This window comes from Staurois parvus, unplaced genomic scaffold, assembly GCF_062004578.1.
Source record: "Staurois parvus isolate SC_StPar_1 unplaced genomic scaffold, SC_StPar_1.0 ptg000689l, whole genome shotgun sequence".
In the NCBI taxonomy this organism is placed as follows: Eukaryota; Metazoa; Chordata; class Amphibia; order Anura; family Ranidae; genus Staurois; species Staurois parvus.
In genome coordinates, this window is record NW_028318485.1 from 2,741,995 (window position 1) to 2,760,936 (window position 18,942).

Below are 18,942 nucleotides of genomic sequence, written 5' to 3' on the forward strand. Positions count from 1 at the left end.
GGCGTAAATTGACGGCACTATATAAGTACCTGAAATAAATACATTTCTAAGCCATGGCGCTGAATGTGTTTCCTTTTTTTTTTTTAGTTAGTACAGGTATGGTGGCCATACACTAGAAGAAAAATCGTTCAAAAATCTGTCATTTGGACCGTGCATTCATTTTTTTGTCCAGTTAACAGGCACAAATCAGTAGTGGAGTTTTTGGGCCAAAAAAAAAATCGAAGGAAAAGTTTGGAGAACTTCTGCAGAACGGACGATAAATGGAAAGGTCAATGTGTTTCTTTCTCACCAGTTAAATATCAAACTGCGAGTACTGCGCATATGTGACCCAGAGACATAAAACTGATTAATTTATGTCCACTGAACGATTTATTGTTTGAAATTCGGTCATTACATGATGGAAATATGGTTTGCTCAGCCCAGGTTCACATATATGCGGTGTGGTATGTCGCATGTGATTCGCACAGGAACCGCACCGCATTCCTCTGCAAATCACACGCAATTTGTGTGCCGTGCGATCGGAGATGTACATTTTGTATGGTTCTAATCGCACCACAAAGGTGCAGGACCCTTTTTTGGGTCTGCACTAGAATCGGATCGCATGGATATTCACACCTATGCGATCCGATTCTGCACATTGCACCCCGCACACCCACAGTGGTTCGCATGAATGGAGTGCAATTCTGATGCGGTGCGGAATTCGCACTGAAAACGCTGAGAATTCCGCACCGCATCAGGAATTCCGCACTGAACCAGGGCTCAGTGTTCGTTTTTCGAAAAACGTATTTGAATGATTTTTCGACTAGTGTATGGCCAGCATTATCCTGGATCCTTCATGTATACAAACAATAGAAGACGGTATTCGCTGAAAGGTTTATAATGATGTTGACAATAATTGTAAAGAGAGATTGGATTGCATGATTGTTGGTTCTGTAAAAGAAATGATTGGGGGAAAGAAGGCAAAACTTTTTTTTTGTACTTTTGGATAGAGTAAGTGTCGCTTATAACCCGTCAGATATTTTTTTGCCATCTGTGTCCCATTGGGGAGATTTCCATTCACTTCCGGTCCCATAGCCAAAACAGGAAGTGAGAGGTAATCACTCCAGAGGAGGGGTAGGCAACCTGAGAGCCACAGGACTACAAGTTCCATCATGCCTCTGCAAGTCATAGCTGTCAGTTTTATAATCTTTGCAATGCCTCATGGGAAATGTAGTTCCACAACAGCTAGAGAGTCACAGATTGCCTACCCCTGCTCCAGATTGAGGGAATCCCAGAACTAGTGTCCCCATTGGAAGATTTCCCTCAATTCCTGATCTGGGACAACCCCACATTTGGGATGTTCTTTGACTTTCTTCCAATCTCAGTGATCGGGGTAAACAGGCCCATGTCAGAATCTGCTTGTCATTATACATGTAATGTCCTCCTGATGAATAGCAGTGTCAGTATGAGGGCACATCCTTCATAGAACAGGGAATCTCCCGCCCTGCGCAGTGAAGGTGTCAGACATATCCCAGCTCGCTATTCTCCTCCCACAATGCACGGCGCGGGGACAAGATGGCGGCGCCCAGTGCAGGTCTGGGTTGCCTTGGTAACATGCGGTTTTGGCTCCGCGGTGTGTCTAGGCCGCGGGGCCCCCGCTCTCCCGTGGCTCTGCTCATAGGACTGAGCCGCCTCTGCCATACGGGGGCGTTACCGGAGAGTCACGTGCTGCCCTCCTGCCAGGCCGCCATGTCCCGGGTGAGCCCCGGCCTCCGCCTGCAGACTGACTTCATCACCGGGGAGGAGGAGCAGGAGCTATGCCGGGAGCTGGAGCCAATCCTGAGGAAGAGGAGATACGAGAGCGGCCACTGGGACGATGTGAGACCCCGAGGGGAGGATTGGGTCACTAACTAGTACTACTACAGAGAAGGGAGGGGCTGTGACTGCTACTACAGAGAGGGGAAGGGCTGTGACTGCTACTACAGAGAGGGGAGGGGCTCTGACCGCTACTACAGAGAAGGGAGGGGCTCTGACCGCTAATACAGAGAGGGGGTGGTTCTGACCGCTACTACAGAGAAGGGAGGGGCTCTGACCGCTACTACAGAGAGGGGAGGGGCTCTGACCGCTACTACAGAGAAGGGAGGGGCTCTGACCGCTACTACAGAGAAGGGAGGGGCTCTGATGCTACTACAGAGGGGGCTCTGACCGCTACTACAGAGAAGGGAGGGGCTCTGACCGCTACTACAGAGAAGGGAGGGGCTCTGTCCGCTAATACAGAGAGGGGGGGGCTCTGACCGCTACTACAGAGAAGGGAGGGGCTCTGACCGCTACTACAGAGAGGGGAGGGGCTCTGACCGCTACTACAGAGAGGGGAGGGGCTCTGACCGCTACTACAGAGAGGGGAAGGGCTCTGACCGCTACTACAGAGAAGGGAGGGTCTCTGACCGCTACTACTGAGAGGGGAGAGGCACTGACTACAAATACTACTACTGAGAAGGGAGGGGAACTATTGCACAGAGGGGAGGGGCTCTGACAACTACTACTGAGAAGAGAGAGGTACTGACTACTATTACTACAGAGAGAAAAGGGGCACTGACTACAACTGCCACTGGGAAGGGCACTGACTACTATGACTATAGAGAGAGAAAGGGCACTGACAACAACTACTACTACTGAGAAGGGAGGGGCACTGACTACTGCTGAGAAGGATGGGCACTGACTGCTACTACTACTGAGAGGGGAGGGGCACTGACTACTACTACTACTGAGAAGAGAGTGGCACTGGCTACTACTACTGAGAGGGGAGGGGCATTAAATACTACTGAGAAGGGAAGGGCGCTGACTATTACTACTACAGAGATGGGAGGGGCACTGACTAAAACTACTACTACTGAGAAGGGAGGGGCATTGACTACTACTACTACTGACAGAGGATGGGCACTGCCTACTACAACTGAGAAGGGAGAGGCTCTGACTACTTCTACTAGTACAGAAAGGGGAGGGGCTCTGACTACTACTACTGCGAGGGGAGGGGCATTGATTACTTCTACCACTACATAAAGGGGAGGGGCTCTGACTGCTACACAGAGGGGGGCTCTGACTACTACAGGGGGGGGCACTGACAACTACTATTGAGCTGGAAGGGGCACTGACTCCTACTGCGAGGGGAGGGGCATTGACTCCTACTACTAATGAGAGGGCCGGTCATTGACTACTACTGCGACTGAGAAGGGAGGGGCACTAACTACTACTACTGAGGAGGGGCACTGACTACTTCTACTACTAGTACAGAGAGGAGAGGTTCTCTGACTGCTTCAGAGATGGCAGAGGCTCTGACTGCTACTACTGAGAGGGGAGGGCCTCTGACTACTACTACTACTATAGAGAGGGCAAGGGCTCTGACTACTACAGAGAGGGGAGGGACACTGACTACTACTATTGAGCAGGAAGGGGCACTGACTTCTACTACTGAGAGAGGAGGGGCACTGACTACTACTACTGAGAGGGGAGAAGCTCTGACTACTACTACCGAGAGGGCAAGGGCTCTGACTACTACTACCGAGAGGGCAAGGGCTCTGACTACTACTACCGAGAGGGCAAGGGCTCTGACTACTACTACCGAGAGGGCAAGGGCTCTGACTACTACTACCGAGAGGGCAAGGGCTCTGACTACTACTACTACCGAGAGGGCAAGGGCTCTGACTACTACTACTATAGAGAGGGCAAGGGCTCTGACTACTACTACTATAGAGAGGGCAAGGGCTCTGACTACTACTACTATAGAGAGGGCAAGGGCTCTGACTACTACTACTATAGAGAGGGCAAGGGCTCTGACTACTACTACAGAGAGGGGAGAAGCTCTGACTACTACTACTGAGAGGGGAGAGGCTCTGACTACTACTACTATAGAGAGGGCAAGGGCTCTGACTACTACAGAGAGGGGAGGGACACTGACTACTACTATTGAGCAGGGAGGGGCACTGACTACTACTACTAAGAAGGGAGGGGCTTTGGCTGTACTACATCTAAAGATGGATTTCATAGGTCTCTGCTTGGCTCACTGTGACAGGCGTGTGAACATTGCTTGCTGCCCGTTGGGTGTACAAAATTAAAGCAGAACTCCACTGTTTTCTTCTTTTTTCTTTTGGATATCATGGAGATGTGTTTGAACAAAAAACAAACAATCAAAAACCCATTGAATTGCTGCCTGCGCCCTGGCTGGAGGGATCTACAGTTGGAGAGATCCACAATCTTTGCTGGTGGCAGTTGTCAGCAGAACAGAAAATAGAGGGAAATCCAAAATGCACATGCAGTCCAGTGCGGGATTTTTTTTTCTGCATTGAAAAACGCATGGAAAGTAGGTTATAAGATCTCCAATGGTATAGCTCACGCCAGTGCTTTCCACTTCCAGGAAAAAAGCAGAACATGTTGCTTTTTTCTCCTGCACTAAACTGTACTGGAATGTGGTCAAAACGCACCGGAACACACGGTCTTATTTAACCTCCCTGGCGGTATGATTATGTCAGGAATTTTGTACCAAAAGTGGTACCATTTTTTTGCATGGAAATTTGGTGTTATGTATTGTAGGCCTGCAATTCTTAGTAATTACTTACTTAATAGATACTCATAAAAAATAATAATATAATAATAATACATTTAATTCAATAATATAATCAAACCAAAAACACTGAAATTTGAAATAGAGCGCCAAGTTCGCACATCACTGAGCAAAGTCGCAGAATCGTTTTCAGTGTCTGATGAGGAATTTCACCCACGAATCATTATCACTCAATTCTGCAAGTGGTTCTGATTTACTATCGCTGTTCTCTAGCCGGTCTAAAACCGATTTTGACCTAAAGGGACGCTTTTTGGACGCCATGGACGTTTCTCAGTTTCCAGGCAGAAAGAACAGTAAAAATGCAGGCAGGGCGCAGGACAAAGCACTCGGGACAAAATGTATGTGAAATGGTTTGATACAGGAATGTTTTGCTATGAAATAATCGTTTTAAAAAAAATGTCATTTTTTAAAAATTTTCAAATTTACCACCGGTTCCGGCGCCCGTACGTCACGACGTCACAGGGACTGGAACACGGAAGCCAGATGCCGGAGGAGATGGCCGGGGACACTGCAGGGGACGCATCGCGGGAGCGAAGGACAAGGTAAGCGCTGTAGGGAATCCCTGAGCAACGCCGCATGGTAAGCCCGAGTGTAGCTCGGAGTTACCGCTTTTGGTACAGAAACTTTACCCCGAGCTACACTCGGGAATACCGCCAGGGAGGTTAAGGGGAAAAAATGCATAAAAAAATGTGACTGCAGAAACACATCAGTAATGCATTCAGACTGTTTCTATGGTGTGAACCGACCCTTAACCCTTCCATAATTTTACCAAAACAAAAGAGACTTTTGGGCTGGAGGTCTTAGGTGGGCTAATCATTTGTGAAGCACCTAATTACCTGACAGCCATTATTTTTATAGTCTACATTAAATGAAATAAAGGGGGGGGGCTGTAATCATTGGATTTAAATATAATCTATAACTCCAGCCTCCTTTATAGGGATCTTCCCAACACCTCAAAGCAGCCATTCTCATCGTGGGTTCCTCCAGAGGTTGCAAGGGGACCTCCTATTTGTAGGTGCCTGGACAGGTTTGGGGTCAGTACCAATTACAGTAGCCAGCTGCATTAACCCAGTGATTTTTTTTTAACTGAATGGGTAGCATTTTGACTGCCACTATAATGGAGGCAATCTTCCCACTGACCACCAACGTAAAGGGGCATTATTGCCATTTTCCTCTGATGAATTGAGTTCCTGTGGGATTAGAAGGTTGGGAAGCTGTATACAACCCACCCTTGGGGCTCATGTACCCTTGCTTTGACTTTAAGGCCTTCTTGATTCCTTTCAGTCTGGATTTCGCCCACAACACTCCACGGAAATGGCTCTCTTAAAACTCACAGACTTACTCCTAGATTGTAAGCTCTAACGAGCAGGGCTCTCTGTTTCCTCTTGTACCAAATTGTATTGTAACTGTAATGTCTACCCTCATTTTGTAAAGTGCTGCACAAACTGTTGGCGCTATATAAATCCTGAATAATAATAGTAACCCCCAGCTCTGCTGATCCCCCACTCAGTAGTAACCCCCAGCTCTGCTGATCCCCCACTCAGTAGTAACCCCCAGCTCTGCTGATCCCCCACTCAGTAGTAACCTCCAGCTCTGCTGATCCCCCTCTCAGTAGTAACCTCCAGCTCTGCTGATCCCCCTCTCAGTAGTAATCCCCAGCTCTGCTGATCCCCCACTCAGTAGTAACCTCCAGCTCTGCTGATCCCCCTCTCAGTAGTAACCTCCAGCTCTGCTGATCCCCCACTCAGTAGTAACCTCCAGCTCTGCTGATCCCCCACTCAGTAGTAACCTCCAGCTCTGCTGATCCCCCTCTCAGTAGTAATCTCCAGCTCTGCTGATCCCCCACTCAGTAGTAACCCCCAGCTCTGCTGATCTCCCACTCAGTAGTAACCCCCAGCTCTGCTGATCCCCCACTCAGTAGTAACCCCCAGCTCTGCTGATCCCCCACTCAGTAGTAACCCCCAGCTCTGCTGATCCCCCACTCAGTAGTAACCCCCAGCTCTGCTGATCCCCCACTCAGTAGTAACCTCCAGCTCTGCTGATCCCCCTCTCAGTAGTAACCTCCAGCTCTGCTGATCCCCCTCTCAGTAGTAATCCCCAGCTCTGCTGATCCCCCACTCAGTAGTAACCTCCAGCTCTGCTGATCCCCCTCTCAGTAGTAACCTCCAGCTCTGCTGATCCCCCACTCAGTAGTAACCTCCAGCTCTGCTGATCCCCCACTCAGTAGTAACCTCCAGCTCTGCTGATCCCCCTCTCAGTAGTAATCTCCAGCTCTGCTGATCCCCCACTCAGTAGTAACCCCCAGCTCTGCTGATCTCCCACTCAGTAGTAACCCCCAGCTCTGCTGATCCCCCACTCAGTAGTAACCCCCAGCTCTGCTGATCCCCCACTCAGTAGTAACCCCCAGCTCTGCTGATCCCCCACTCAGTAGTAACCCCCAGCTCTGCTGATCCCCCACTTAGTAGTAATCCCCAGTTCTGCTGATCCGCCACTCAGTAGTAACCTCCAGCTCTGCTGATCCTCTACTTAGTAGTAATTTCCAGCTCTGCTGATCCCCCACTCAATAGTAACCCCCAGCTCTGCTGATCCCCCACTCAGTAGTAACCTCCAGCTCTGCTGATCCCCCTCTCAGTAGTAACCTCCAGCTCTGCTGATCCCCCTCTCAGTAGTAACCTCCAGCTCTGCTGATCCCCCTCTCAGTAGTAATCTCCAGCTCTGCTGATCCCCCATTCAGTAGTAACTTCCAGCTCTGCTGATCCCCCACTCAGTAGTAATCTCCATCTCTGCTGATCCTCTACTTAGTAGTAACCTCCAGCTCAGCTAATCTTACGCTCAGTAGTAACCACCAGCTCTGCTGATCCCCGGCTCAGTAGTAACCCCCAGCTCTGCTGATCCTCTACTTAGTCGTAACCTCCACTCCCCCACTCAGTAGTAACCTTCAGTTCTGCTGATCCCCCTCTCAGTAGTAACCTCCAGCTCAGCTGATTCCCCCCCCCCCCCCAGTAGTAACCACCAGCTCAGCTGATCCCCCCCCCCCCTCCTCAGTAGTAACCACCAGCTCTGCTGATCCCCCGCTCATTAGTTACCCCCAGTTCAGCTGATCCTCTGGTTTGCTGGTACTCCTCTTTCTCTGGTCCTTGCCCACCTCCCACTATATTGCTCCCATGCTGCAAACCATATGTGAGATCTGCTAGTTTCTCTTGCTCTGGTCCCCCAGCTCTGCTGATCCTCTTCTGCTCAATCCTATCTGTCCAGTCCCCGCTCAACTACAGATTTAATCTCCCCATGTTGCTCACTACATGTGCCATCTGCTAGTTGCTCCACTCCAGTCTGGTCACTGCTCACCTTCCTACTGCAACAGACACTTCCAGAATATATACACATGAACTGGAAGTGACTGCTGATGACATCGTTCTGGTTCGTTTGTTGGTTTCCCAGTGCATCCTGGGATATCTCAGACCTGCAAAACAAAATAAAGCTAAGTCTAAATAAAAGCCCCTCAAAAGCTGCAGATGCTGTTAGTGAGCTTTGTCATAGACATCTATGGAGGCTTTGGAGATGCTTTGCAGCACCAAGAAAGTGACATGGGGTATCATTTTAAAAACAAAGTAAGCAGCAGTGTGAACAGGACTGTAGGTAACCATTTTAGTGAGAGGTGCTTAGATTGGAATTCAGACTGCTTTAAAAAAGCGTGTCAAATGCCACATTTTGAAGCTAGTGTGAACAAGCCCTTAGGGTTCCTGTACATTGGAATGTATGCTCCACCCAGCCTGGCCAGGATTTAACTCCATTCAGCTTATAGTTATGCTGACAGCCAGACCATGTCAGGTTTTCCTCCACCGTGGGCTCAGCCAGATGTGCATCAGTGAAAGTGAATAAGAATTGCTTATATGTGTAATGTGTCCTAGGGTGCCCATTGTAGAGTGCTGTATAGTAACTTATAGTGGTTGCCAACATAGCCTAGCTTGACCTCTATGTCGCTATGGACTACATTCTGCGATGTTCTGGTTTAATGTCTGTAATAATGTATTGGAGCCAAGGAGCAAACATTTTAGCCACACAACATACATTTTCAGAAAGAGGTCATGTTTGGCAGCCCATCTTAACCACTTGCCGTCCGGCCGCTGTATATAAACGGCCGGACGGTGGCAGTGCAGGGGCGGGTTGGCATTCATAAACGGCGCCCGCCATTTTGTATTGTGCGCGCTCACTGGGAGCGCGCAGCACCGCTAACACCGATCGCTGTATGGGACCTCTGTGTGAGGTCCCGATCATGTGATCACTGATTGGCCAACAGATTGAACAGTAGTAAGCAAGATGTCATTTCTGACATCATTGCATACTACGTGTGAAATCTGTGAATGATCACAGAGATCAGATGGTACAAGGCTATTCACAACAGCCTTGTACCATGTGACAAGCTGTGACCAGTCACAGCTCGCACAGTATTTCTCAATGACTGCAAGAATTGAGCCAGAGAGAAGGAGAAATGATTGCTTTTACAGCCTTTATGGGTGTAAAAGCAATCAGTGTACAAAAAAAAATCTTCATCACCCTCCACAAGTAGTACAGTGTCACTATGGTGACACTGTACTGTTAGGGTGACAGTATGTTAAAAAACAAAACAATAATATTAAAAAAAGTAAAAACATTTTTTTGAAAAATTCTAATTTTTGGTTATAAACTAATTTGGGTAATTTTTTTTACTAAAAAGATAATACATTTTGGCCAAGATTTATGAAGAAAGATTATTTATTTGCAAAATCTTTTTTTCAGAATGTTTGGACTTTTTCATTTATATAGCAAAAAAAAATAAAAATCCCAGTGGTGAGTAAATACCACCAAAATAAAAGTTTTATCTGTCTCAAAAAAATGCTAAAAAATTCATATGGGTACAGTGTTGCATTACCGCGCAATTGTCATTCAAAGTGTGATAGCACTGAAAGCTGAAAATTGGCCTGGACAGGAAGGGGGTAAAAGTGTCTGGACATGAAGTGGTTAAACAAAGGTTGACTTGCACTTGACAACAGAACAGAGTTTCCATATACTTGTATGAACAGGTATCAATGCTTCACAGACTTTCTTTTGTTTCTTCCACTCTAGGCAATCCATGGGTTTCGTGAAATTGAGCGCCTGAATTGGTCCCCGGGCTGCTCGGCAGTGCTGCAGAGGGTAAGAGAGGAAGCTTTCCCCTCCGGACAGGCACAACTGTCCCTCGTCCATGTCTTGGACCTCCAGAAAGAGGGCTACATCAAACCTCATGTGGACAGTGTCAAGGTAATAATGACTGATGGCTAGAAGCTTATAGTCCTTGCTTAAACCTTTATAATATACATTTGTTCAGTCCAGACTGGCTACTGGACTTTATTTCTGAGCTGATTAGAATTCTAGGTCATGAATTCTTCTAGCGGTGATGGTAACCTTTCTTTCTCCTTAGTTTTGTGGCAACACCATCGCTGGGATATGCCTACTCTCCAGCAGTATCATGAGACTGGTGTGTGTCAATAGTCCAGAGGAATGGGTGGACCTGTTGCTTCCAAGACGCTGTTTGTATATAATTAGGTGAGTTGAGAATTAAGCTTGCCTGCCTAGCTATATATAAAATTACAATATATATTAAAAACAAAAAAGAAAACATAGTGTCTACATTTTATATGTGTTTGCATTGCTAACATTGTAAAAATGTATTCTATGCTGTGTAGTAGATCTTCCTTCAATAAAAAAAAGTAATAAGCAAAAATGTTTTCCTACAATAAGCAGAAATAATATCACCTTAGTGTAAAATATCCTTTGTGTTGTAAACAATGCACCTATAAGTTGTCCCTATTAACAGGTTCCCGCCTGGCCTATAGCCAGATGGCGACCTGCAAAACCCCTCTTCCCTCTGGGTGGATGCCGTATGGTGTCCTTTCGGGCATGCGCAGTTTGCATGCCCGCAGAGACACGCAGCGGCGTGATCTGTCACCAGCCGTGTACCTCGGACATGGCTGATGACAGATCTGAGTACTGGCCCCGTTGCCGGGACCATGTGACCTGCTGTGACCAATCACAGTACAGCGCCATGCCAGTTATATGATGACGCTGTACTGCACTGGTGACAGTATGTAAAAAAAAATAATTTTTTTAATTTTTTAATTTTCCGAAAAATTATGATACAAAAAATACAACTTCAAAAAACTTGCCATTTCTCTTATGAAGTACGTCGGACTGTCTACTCTGCAAAAAGGGGTCATTTGGGGGATATCTGTACTGTTCTGACATTTGGGGGATATCTGTACTGTCCTGACATTTGGGGGATATCTGTACTGTCCTGACATTTGGGGGATATCTGTACTGTCCTGACATTTGGGGGATATCTGTACTGTCCTGACATTTGGGGGATATCTGTACTATTCTGACATTCTTGGACCTCAAGAAATTAGATTGGCTGTCAGTACTTCAGGATTGATCAATTTTCAGATCTATCCCATAGTTTGTGAACTCTATAACTTTCCTATAAACTAAAAAATACATCCTAATTTGGGTTATTTTCACCAAAGACATGTAGCAGAATACATCTCGGCCTAAATTTATGAAGAACAATTATTTATTTGTAAACTTTTATAAACAGAAACAAAGAAAAATGTGGTTTTTTTTTTTTTCAAAATTTTTGGTCTTTTTTTATTAATTTAGCAAAAAATAAAAACCCCAGCGGTGATTAAATACCACCAAAAGAAAGCTCTAGTTGTGTGAAGAAAATGATAAAATTTTAGTTTGGGTACAGTGTTGTATGACCGCGCAATTGTCATTCAAAGTGTGAGAGCGCTGAAACCTGAAAAGTGGCCTGGGCAGGAAGGGGTAAAAGTGCCCGGTATTGAAACGGTTAACTCCTAATGTTTTGCTTCTCGACAAAGTTGGGAGTTAAAGTGAATCTGTGGCAAGAAGCAGAAAGAGGAGCGCCACATACACCAGTTGTAGACACCTGTAGGTGAATGTACTCTGCCATGGATCTCTTGTATAGAACCCCTTCAATCAGGTGTAGCCTGTCCTTCAACTACTTGGCCAAGCTTTTCAGTTATTGATGGTGGCTCCATTCCTGTCTCAGTGACATCCACTGTATGAGGGAGCAGTAGTGGATGACAATTAAAGGATAACTTCACCTTTCATAACATGTTATACCCATATTCACATCCCGTATGGGCAAGCAGATATACTGACAGGTCTGCAGGAGACCTGTATGGCACCAGTGATCTGCTGATCGTTGGTGCAATGGTTTATAGGCCTCTGCAACAAAAAATAATAAATGCACATTTTTTTTTTACCTGCAAAAAAAATGTGCATTTATTATTTATTAGCAAATGGTGAACTTGTCCTTTTAAAGTGTAATCTGCGAACTGCTTTCTTTATGTGTTTGAGTTCAAGTGTTCAATTAGTGGCACAGCATATTAATGTTGGCTTGTGTTTAGAATTGACAGTATAACCATACAGTTTATAGTGAGAAGGGACTAAAGGAATCAAAAAGCCCCAAAGGAATCCTAAAACCCTAAAACAAGAGGATTATTTCTCATTTCACAGTTTAGTCTCAATGCAGCATCAGCTGTATGGTTATACTGTTGAGTCCCAAGTCCCTACTCCATGATGAGGACTTAAAGGCCTGAAACAGCTGTATACAGTTTGTAATAAATTATAAATGACCGTGTGATATTAGGCTATATTCGGTCTATAAACCAGCGGTTCTGGAAGTGCATATGGCTGAGATAATTATTTGCTTGACTCCGCCTACTATCCCAGAATGAGGAATAATCCTCTTATTTTTTAAATATGTGATGGAATGCGGCAATGTGAATACCTTTTGTTCTAAGAAGTCTTTACTGGGCTACATACTGATTTGGTTGAAGGGCTTTTTTGATTCCTTCTCACTGTATCCTGTATGGCAGGGGTGGGCAACTATGGCCCTCCAGCTGTTGGTGAACTACAAGTCCCATCATGCCACTGCCTTTGGGAGTCATGCTTGTAACTGTCAGTTTTGCGATGCTTCATGGGACTTGTAGTTCTGCAACAGCTGGAGGGCCACAGTTGCCAACCCCTGCTGTATGGTTATACTGTTTTGTAACCGAGACAAAGACTTCTCCAAGCTAAACTCTACAGCAAGTGTCCCAATGCAAAAAAAGGAAACACTGGTCAATTTTGCCAACTCTGAATGTGTTTTTAATTATTTTTTTGTCTTCTTTACTGTCAGTGGTACTGCCCGCTATGACTTTACTCACGAAATCCTACGTGATGAGGAATCTTTCTTTAATGGCGAACATGTGGAAAGAGACCGGCGTATCTCTGTCATCTGCAGAAATCTGCCCGCCAGTTGATGACTCCGTGGGGTGAGAGAAGGACTTTGTGCCAGGCTGTGGCTGCATTGTTTTACTTGATACCTATTCTACTCTCTACTGGATCCCATCCCCGATCAGTGTGTGGGAATGTCCCATGATAGACAAAATTGTGAGGGATTCACGGCTTTATGATGATCAGAAACTATCATTTTTGAACGCCAATTTGTTTATAATGTTGTTGTTGGTATTTCAGATTTCTTTAATAGATTGTTAATGTGTGTCTTATCTTAAATTGCTAGAATTGTACAGTCCAGTTAAAGTCTCACATCTTTTTTCCTCTCCATAGTCCTGTACTGCCATATATTTTGATTTTTAATTGATTTTTGCTTCGAAATGCATTTTTGTTGGACCTTACACTACAAACATGGTCTGCTGTTTACCTATGCTCCCCCTATTCCTTAGGGAAACACTTGAAATAAAATTAAAAACCTGACCTGTAGGGGAAGAAAAAAGAATTTGATCCTCACTTTTCCTCCAGCTTCCCTGTGCAGGGGGTTACATCATCATTCTCCAGCGAGGTCCAGCAGAATGCTGAGTACCCCAAATAATGCTACAGGTCTGCTCAGGATCATCTTCTCACGAGACTTGGAGTACCCTACATCAGGGCTTAAAATTTCAAGTCCTGAGCTACTAGCCAGGCCTTAAGAGTTACTCGCTACCAACAAACACAAGCAAACAGAGACACCTGTACACACATACAGACATGTACATACACACACACACAGAAACATGTACACACATGCACAGAGACACATGTACACACAGACATGTATACACACACAGGCACGTACAGACATGCATACACACAGATACATGTACATACACAGAAATACACACGCACAGACACATGTACATACACACAGACACGTGTACGTACATACACACAAACACACCCACACATGTACATGCACACACACAGACACATGTACACATGCATGTATATACACGCTGACACATATACAGATACACACATGTACATACACACAGACATATGTACATACATACACAGACACACACACACACACACACACCACCCCCATAAAAAGTTGCAGTACTTCGTTGTTCACTCACAGAGCCGGGTACTGCACTCTAGGGGGAGGCAGAGAGCACAGCACACACTCCTTTCTTTGCTTTCACTGCGCTCATCTGACGGCTCCCAGTGCCAATGACAGATCCAGCCTGAGTTCCGAGCCTGCTCAGCAAGACGGCCCAGGGGGACACACTCGCCCCCCCCAGCATAATTTCCACTCGCCATTGGCGAGCAGGCGAGTGGAAATTTCAAGCCCTGCCCTACATTCCCCAGATCTCACTGGTGGAAGGATAACATCACTCATGTCTATTCGCTGGAAAGTTGAGTATACTATCTATTTTTTCTTTTCCCTTACATTTTTTTTCCAGACTTTTTTCCAGCAGTTATGCAAAGGGCAGAAGGAGGATGTAACCGGCAGACCAGCTTTAAAAAAATGTTTTCACCTAAGTGGAAATGTAGTTTCTGCTCCTCCATTTTTAGTGCTGTAAGGCGGAAGCCACTTGCAATGGGGCACTTGTGCGTGCGCGCTCCTGAGCCTCCCTATCTATTGACACAGATTGGGTGACTCCGCCCCTGCTCCCTTGTCATAGCATTTGATTGACAGCAGTGGAAGCCAATAGCTTCCGCTGTTACCAATCTGTCCATTGAGGAGGGAGACAGTTGCAAGGGCCGCTACTCTCGTGCACATCGCTGGATCGGGCATGGGTAAGTATAAGGGGGGGCTGGGGGGATCCTGCAGCACAGAAGGTTTTTTTACCTTAATGCATTAAGGTAAAAAACCTTAAAGTGGTAGCAAATCATGACCTTTTTTAACAAAAAAAAACAAACCTGCAAGACAATGGCACTAGTATGCATCGAATACTAGCACATTATGTGAAACTTACATTAAAAATAAGCCCACCAGCAGCTCGCTGTCACCGTTGACAGGACTTCCATCTTCACCAAGTTCTTCTTCGGGGTTCGTGGGCTCCAGCAGCTTGATGGCACGATGACATCACTCCCACGCATGTGTGCAGGAGTCACTTTTTACGGCACACAGCTCTGAAGGAAAGGCATGGGCATGCCATTCCTTCAAAGTACATGTGCCTGTGCTCTATAGGCTTACCTGTAGGTACAAGTACAAAAACTGACTTTACTGCCACTTTAAGGATTAGAACCACTTTTATTTAAATACAAAGGATACAATTTTGAGAGCAGTTGTTGCTGTTCCTTTTTTTTTTTTTTTTTTGTTTTTTTTTTTTTTACATAGTGAGTTACTGACCTAGCACAAGCATGTAAATATGAAGTGTCTTCAACATGTATGCACATGGTTATTGACTGCAGGTTATTGAGGTGAAGAAAAGTATGGCCACATAACATGCACCTTCTTTTGTGACTTCTTTTGTGTATCTTTCCTGACAAGTCCCCTTTTTACGACAGTCTGTGATTTGCACACATAAGTGACGGCCATTTTTATTATAAAATACAACTTAAAGCGGAGCTCCACCCAAAAGGGGAAGTTCCGCTTTAAGGACTGCTCTCCATTAAGGATTGGCACCTTTGGGGGGTGGGGAGCGGGTACCCAAATTTGACAGGTACCCACTCCCACTTCCAGTGCAATCGCCTAGGCGACTGGAAGCGGAAGGTGTCCTCCCTCCCTGTAGTCTTTTGGGACATGTGACAGGTCCCAGAAGACTACAGGACCATTCATGAAGCGCAGCGCTTCTCGCGCATGTGCAGTGGGTACCCGGCTGTGAAGCCGCAAGCTGTCACAGCCGGATGCCCTCATTCTGAAGATGCCGGCCTCCTGGAATACAGGACGGCCAGTAAAAAGGGCTGCGGGGGACACACCACGGGACCGAGGGACAGGTAAGTGGCTGTTTTTTAAAAGTCAGCAGCTACAGTTTTTGTAGCTGCTGACTTATTTTTTGACAGGGTGAGTGGAACTCCACTTTAAGGGGTGTGATCCACCCAAAACTAATTTTTTACTGGATGGATGAATCATTACAAGCCTCTCGTATCTCTCTGTGACTACATTAATGTGTTCTTAAGTTCTCAACTTCACCACCATTTCAAAACTATTGTCGATCAGCAGCCGCAGCCACCGATTAGTGTATTCTGACAGCTCTGGGTCTCACTGTCAGTATACGATGTTCCAGCAGAGAAGATTTCTCCATCCACCTCATTTGTGTAGATGGAGGAATCTGTTCATCTGCTGATCGTGGGTGCAGTGCTTTGCAGGTCCCTGTGGAACAAAAAAAAAATACATATTTGTTTTTCTTCGTCAAAGAATACTGTACGTGAATTTGTTAATTTTTTTTTTCTTATCCTTAAAGTTAATCAACCCCATTGTACAAACCACAAGATGGCTACATGTTGCTCTTAGCAGCCAGTCAGGTTCTGCAAATGTAGAGAAGAAGATGAACTGAATAGGTGATACACACGTGCCTTTACTTTCCTTTGTACAGATGAGGTAGTTTCACAATGGGCAAGAAAACCTTACCTTCCTGTTTCATGTCTAAAGTGCCTTTATTACCAGTCTGCTAAATACGCTGTAATAGTTCAGCTTGCATAAGGGGGCCTGTAATTCATTATAACAGAATGTGGGCAGCACAGTGGCTAAATGGTTAGCACTTCCGCCTGGCAGTACTAGGGTCGTTGGTTCGAATCCCAACCACAGCACCACCTGCCTGGAGTTTGCATGTTCTCCAGTGCCTGCGTGGGTTTCCTCCGGGTACTCCGGTTTCCTCCTACACTCCAAAGACACGCTGGTAGGTGAATTGGCTCCTGTCTAAATTGGCCCTAGTATGTGTATGTATGAATGTGAGTTAGGGACCTTAGATTGTACACCCCTTGAGGGTTAGGGATTGATGTGAATGTACAATATATATGTAAAGCGCTGCGTACATTGACGGCGCTATATAAGTACCTGAAATAAATAAATAAATGTGCAACTAACACAAATCTTAAATAGCTCACAGCTCTCAAGGTACCTGGACACATTTATAGACTTTTGCAAAGCTTCTCCTTTTTGCCTTGGAAGGCACTGAACCTGGCTGTGCTTCGTGTTCAACCAATGCACTTCCAACTCAACAGCCTGCCATTCCAAAGTACAATGCTTGCACACCAAAGATCTTGAGGGGAATTTATAAAAACTGCTAAATTCTCCTGTCCTTTCCAGCCGAGGAAGCTGCTATCTTAGCCCCTTCAGTTGCCATCATGCTGCACATGTGATCAGTGATGACACCAGACAGTTTGATGGTTTGACACTTCGTTTGACAGCACAAGCAAATGTGACAGTTATCATTCATGGTATGCCTTGTTTTGGGAGATAGTTCAATTGATGGGTTTAATTCTGCTTTAACCACTTCAAGTCCGGACACGTTTACCCCCTTCCTGTCCTGTGCTATCACACTTTGATAGCACTGGACCTGTTTCAGTGCTATCACACTTTGAAAGACAATTGCGCAGTCATGCAACACTGTACCCATATGAGTTTTTTAGCATTTTTTTGAGACAGATAAAAACTTTATTTTGGTGGTATTTATTCACCACTGGGATTTTTTTAAATGAAATGAAAATGTTTTTCTTATAACATTTTGCAAATAAATAATCTTGCTTCATAAATCTTGGCCAAAATGTATTCAGTTATCTGTTTAGTAAAAAAAATAACCCAAATTAGTTTATAACCAAAAATTACAATTTTTAAATTTTTTTTTTTTTACATTTTTATTTAATTTTTTTATATTATTATTTGTTTTTTAACCTACTGTCACCCTAGCAGTACAGTGTCACCATAGTGACACTGTACTTATTGTGGGGGGTGATGAAGATTTTTTTTTTTTTTACACTGATTGCTTTTACACCCATAAAGGCTGTAAAAGCAATAATTTCTCCTTCTCTCTGACTGCATTCTTGCAGCCATTGAGAAATACTGTGCGAGCTGTGATTGGTCACAGCTTGTCACATGGTACAGGGCTGTTGTGAATAGCCTTGTACCATGTGACCTCTGTGATCATTCACAGATTTCACAAGTAGTAAGCAATGATGTCAGGAAGTGACATCTTGCTTACTCCTATTCATGTGATCACTGATTGGCCAATCAGTGATCACATGATTGGGACCTTACACAGAGGTCCCGTATAACGATCAAACGATCAGTGTTCTGCTGTGTTCTCTTGACACAGCGGGCACCAGATCATGGTGCTGCGCACTCCCCGGGAGCGTGCACAAGCAGGGAGGATGTTTAGAAATGGCCACCCGCCCCTACACTGCTCCCGTCCATCCGTTTATATACATGGGCCAGACAGGAAGTGGTTAAGAACCTCCCCATTCCAAGCATCAGCTTACAGATCAGGGCTTCCCTTTACAAGCCTGTCTTCAACTTTCAGCTGGCGAGGTGGCAGCATTATATGAAGATGGCTTTTAAAATATTTTACAAGCTGGATTGAAATTTGAGTTTGTGACTTTTTAAAGACTCCACAAGCCAACAAAAGGGTGCTGTGATATGTTTTCCTGGAGCAATTCAGAGTTAGCCACAAGTGTGGTGTATGGTGATTTAAACCGATTAAAAAACACACAGTCCTCTTAATCAAAATCCTCTTTATTTGTCTGATTTTGCAACTGAATTAGAATGATAAAGGTATAAATATACGATGATTGTTGTAATTGTTTTGTCTGCAATAGAATAAATAAAATAAGTTATCTATTTATAAATAAAGTTTTCTTTTTTTAATTCCGGACTGCTAGAAGCGCTGCTAGGTAATAGGTAATGGAAGCCGTTCTTCCTGCTTGTTTTTACTGCTATGTACTCGTAACCGGGCTGCGTCAGATGTGAGACATATGTATGCTACATGAGCAATTTCCTGCAGGATCTCATTAGCTCAGACTTAGACCGCCTGTTTCTCAGAAGTCTGCGTGGGAGTACATGTCACGGGACTTGGTGCAGCTGGCCGGTCACAGAGGCTTGAGAG

The 18,942-nt window shown here is 45.2% G+C and overlaps 1 protein-coding gene across 1 annotated transcript; it reads left to right on the plus strand.

Annotated features, from left to right (window-relative positions):
* The first annotated feature begins 1,532 nt into the window (after positions 1 to 1,532).
* ALKBH7 (alkB homolog 7, RNA demethylase) lies at positions 1,533 to 18,689 on the plus strand. The gene is made up of 4 exons (XM_089652653.1): positions 1,533 to 1,857; positions 9,701 to 9,874; positions 10,035 to 10,159; positions 12,816 to 18,689. The coding sequence occupies exons 1-4, from the start codon at positions 1,555 to 1,557 to the stop codon at positions 12,937 to 12,939; spliced, it is 726 nt and encodes a 241-aa protein (XP_089508779.1). The 5' UTR covers positions 1,533 to 1,554; the 3' UTR covers positions 12,940 to 18,689.
* Positions 18,690 to 18,942: the final 253 nt, after the last annotated feature.